Below are 4,134 nucleotides of genomic sequence, written 5' to 3'. Positions count from 1 at the left end.
GCAAAATCATTAATAGACTTAACATAGAAACATTATACTGTAAAAACCCTATTACCGCAACAGTTGTTTTATTATTGAAAAACTTCAACAGCAAACACAGACTTTAAATTATTGTACCAGGTAGGACCTCACAGATAAGGCAAGGTAATATAAATTGTTGAAAAAAAGTCACTGAAGGGTTTGTGATGTAAATAAAGCCTAAACTAACTATGAACAGTGTTGGGTGGTAGGACATTACTAGTAATAATATTACAGTAATAATATCACTTCCCCACTAACTAGTAGTGTCAGTAATAATATTACAGTCAACTGCACAGTAACAACCTTACTTTGTTGTCACTTGAAATCCAAGATTCAGTGGCTGTAATTATTGCCATTACTTTGATTTTACCAAACAAAACTGGATTTTAACCATGGACAGCACGCGTCAAGCGACAAACTAATGAAAATAATTTGCATGATAGAATGAAAAGATTTGTCTCGTCATCAGTGTGAGCCTGGTGTGCTTTTCATTTAGCCTGTAAACGGATTCATAGGCTGCAGAAACTGCTAGTTGGAAGCCTTATGTGATAACCCTGACATTCATACAGAGCGGACGAGTAATGAGTAAGAAATTACATTTTTTAAGTAACTAGCCCAACACTAGTCATGAACTACTGTTTATTCACAAATGAAATATATATTGTATGCTTTTATAATTCAGTTTTATGGTTCAACAAAGAAAAACCTTAAATACATTACATTTCTACATATCTCTAAAGTTTGGATTTGATAATGTAAAGATCAATACCACCAACGGGACTACATTGCATCTAGAAGGCATGGACTATGATTTATTTTAGCTAATAATAACAAATACATGTGTGTGCTGCAGAGAAAACAAAAACCTAGAAATAAATCTCACTTAATGTGATGATATTGTGAAAAGAGCCTCAGTAATTCAGAAGATAAAGTGGGCAATCTGAAAAGTGAGGCTAATTTCCACAAACACACTAAAATTATATATTAGTGAGAGTCCTGAATGTCTTCTACACAATCAGACTCTCGGACAGACACTGGTACCAGCATGTAATGTCATAACAGAGACCGCTGCCATAGATGCAGCCTCTATACAACAGACTCTGCCAGATAAGATCTAACTCAGGAGGTATCTGCCCCACTTTCTATTAATAGTACAGTGACCAGAGAGGTACACATGAGCATACACATGGTCTCCCTGGACAAATGCACAGCTGCACACCACCTCAGTACACACACACACACACACACACAAACATGAAGACATATAAACATGTTTTGCTACTGCAAGAGCAATGACATGCATACACAGCTCACTTTTAGTCACACTCATTAAACAGTTAGCTTATGAAACAAACTGCTGTGAGGTCAGCAGGTTATTTATATGACTGAGGGGCTCTTTGTGACAGACTGCCATTTTTCTTTAATAAAGACAGCTACAGAAAGAGAGAGAAAATGCCATAATTACATCTTGTACAACGTGTTCTCACCTGAAGCATGAGCTCGCAGTCATCCCGGCCGACAAAGATCATTTCCCGGGGGAGTCTGTGGCGAGTCCCCCCACTGCTCACCAGGAACCAGGAGGTCACGCTCATCTTTGCAACCTGCTGCTGCCTCTGGTACACACCTATTGGGACAAAAGCATTAAGCAGGAGGTAAGCTGTAGATCAATAAACAGAGTTGGCTCCCTCGGCTGTAAAACTGCTCCATAAGGATGAAATATTTAAATGAAACTGCTACTCTTGCACATTTGTCCTCAAATCATCATGTAAACAACTATATAGGAGCCATTCTTCAAATACAACACCTGAGAATTATTCTCTGTCTCAGAATTGCTGATAGTATATCATATAAACAACTTGCATCTACAAAACACCTGAAACAGTTACAGATAAATTACAATAAAGTCAAATGTTTACATAGCGTTTTTTAAAACACAGAAAATAATTCACTTTGGTGACCAGATTAGCAGATATTGTGGTGTTCAAGGAGACTAACACATTCCACCTTGTAATATGTAAAAACATTATTAAATAATAGTGTTTTTAGAAGAGAGCAAATCTTAATATTTACAAATATGGCCCTAAGGTTGGAAGACCATTCTGTTGTCTTATCTCAGTGTCAAGACTAAGACAACTAAACTTAAACTAAGTTGTTTTAATGCTGGAAAGTAGTCCATTCAATTACACACCTCTGGTCCAGGTAGCTCACTGCTGATAGACTGCAGACAACACAACACAGCTAGGCCATCCTGAGACAGGAAAAAGAGGAGAGAAAATAAGTGTTTTTTCTTGTTTCTTCAATTATTCACAGATTTATTACTTACAGAAGCAGACAAGTAAATAAAATGTGATTCTTTGCAGCATGACATAAAAAGCTGTATGAAAGCAATAAAGGAACGCAGTCGAGTCACAGGTAAAGTGGAAACACTGGTAGAGATACACTGAGTCGAATGAATCCATCTTGCTTCGTTTTGTTTTGCTAGTAGGGGGAATGAGGTTGAGTGGGCGGTCTTGCAATGTGATGCCTCACTGTCCGCGCCTGGAAATGAACACTAAGCCAGCCAGTAAGATGCATCCTCTCTTTCTCTCTGCTTGCCCTGATCATTGCCAGATGTTAGAAGAGGAAGTGATGTAGGAATGTTGGCTGGCCTCCGCAGCAGGACATTTATTTTCCCTCCTGCTTAAGTCCTCCCCTCGATCTCCTTCAGACGAGCTGGAGAAAAGGAGGTCAGAGCCACTCTAACGTTCTAACTGCCGCGGCCTGAAGGAGAAACAACTTTAAGCAGTTCGAACTGATGAACTTGTTATCTGTATGGCTGTCTGATAACTGAGCATGTTACAAGTTTGGTTCAGTGTTTGATTGAGTTACTGCTGGATGAGCAACTGGCTGCAAAATTTAGCAGGCAAAAATACCTTTTCATAATTGAATTCTTCACACTGTCACGAGACGACAACAACGCAGAGTGGCGCCTCTCTCCGAGTGAAGTGTAGAATCTGCTGCCTCTGTTATGAAACTCATTTTAAAAGACTGCTGCGTTTGGTTCCACCTTAATGTTAATAAAGGTTTGAGCAGGTTTATACAGTTTTAATGTTTTTCATAATTATTTATTTAAAAATTAAACAGTCTTCAAAGAGAAGCTTTTCATGGTGATTTCCAGAGGTGCTAAAATAACAGGAGCGCTGTCATGTGTAGAAAGTGCCAAGAAAAGCCCATCAGAGAGGGAATTAAAGATTACTGAGCTAAGCTCCTGCTCGCTTGACCTCATAAGTACTCGGTATACCAACTCAATAATCCCATGGGTAAAATTTTAATCAACTGCACACCTCTGACAGTTGTTGCACGATGCTGTTGGGATGTGACTGCACCAAAGCAACAGCTGCCTCTGAAGTAAACGGGATCAGCTTTTCATCACAACAACAGCTCAGGATATCTAACCATTGTCTGTGATATGTGACACATTTAATGAGGACATTTTAGACAGTTGTAAAGTACGGCCATTTGAGTATCTCCTGTGTATTTTAACAGCTTTTTATATCAGCTTTACCTTTATGCTGTTGTTTAGTGTCAAACAGTTAATATGTGGACAAAGAGAGAAAGATCTGCGACAAGGGACATTGATAAGATCGGTTATGTCCAAAATTGACCAGACTTATGTAAACGCTGTGGATCCTCATAACAAATTATCCAAGTACAAAAATAAGCCTCTATTATATTAAATCCCAATAAACAATAACTATAACATAAAACTCACTCAAACCTTAACTGAATTAAAATGTCCTAACTTTAACCAAAATACTTTTCAGCATCTTTCACCGAAATAACTCAAAATGTAACTTCATTTGGGGGAAAGACGGACTCCAGGGGAAGAACAATGCCAGATTTGATTTCCTTAAATCCAATCAAACCATCTAACCGTCACTGGTCAGATTCCAGCTCAGCATCTCCTGCTTACACGTGGTGCCATGGTAACACTGCAGTCATACGATCACTATATGTTCAACAGATATTGTATTTGGAGGCGACGCTGGAACAACACACTATGCATATTATCAGAGAAAGCCTATAAAGAACAGCAGCAGCACTGCCATTACACTGTAATTATGTGTGGTTTCC

The 4,134-nt window shown here is 38.6% G+C and overlaps 1 protein-coding gene across 9 annotated transcripts in view; it reads right to left on the bottom strand.

Annotated features, from left to right (window-relative positions):
* The window catches only part of cep170aa (centrosomal protein 170Aa), a 38,805-nt gene that overhangs the window by 27,356 nt on the left and 7,315 nt on the right, over window positions 1-4,134 (bottom strand). For 4 of the 9 annotated variants that reach the window (XM_035663161.1, XM_035663167.1, XM_035663166.1 and 1 more), the window contains exons 1-2: window positions 2,210-4,127; window positions 1,509-1,645 (exon numbers count right to left, since the gene is read on the bottom strand). In XM_035663161.1, coding sequence (XP_035519054.1) covers window positions 1,509-1,613 — 105 coding nt within the window. In that variant the 5' untranslated portion in view covers window positions 1,614-1,645; window positions 2,210-4,127. Of the gene's footprint in view, window positions 1-1,508; window positions 1,646-2,209; window positions 4,128-4,134 lie in introns of those variants that run through there. The other 5 variants (XM_035663162.1, XM_035663163.1, XM_035663165.1 and 2 more) reach the window with 5 other exon arrangements.

Source organism: Morone saxatilis, unplaced genomic scaffold, assembly GCF_004916995.1.
Source record: "Morone saxatilis isolate NCDOM2014 unplaced genomic scaffold, NCSU_SB_2.0 Contig19, whole genome shotgun sequence".
NCBI classification, from domain to species: Eukaryota; Metazoa; Chordata; class Actinopteri; family Moronidae; genus Morone; species Morone saxatilis.
The sequence above is the reverse complement of the archived record's forward strand: the minus strand, read 5'-3'. Positions and strand labels throughout refer to the sequence as shown.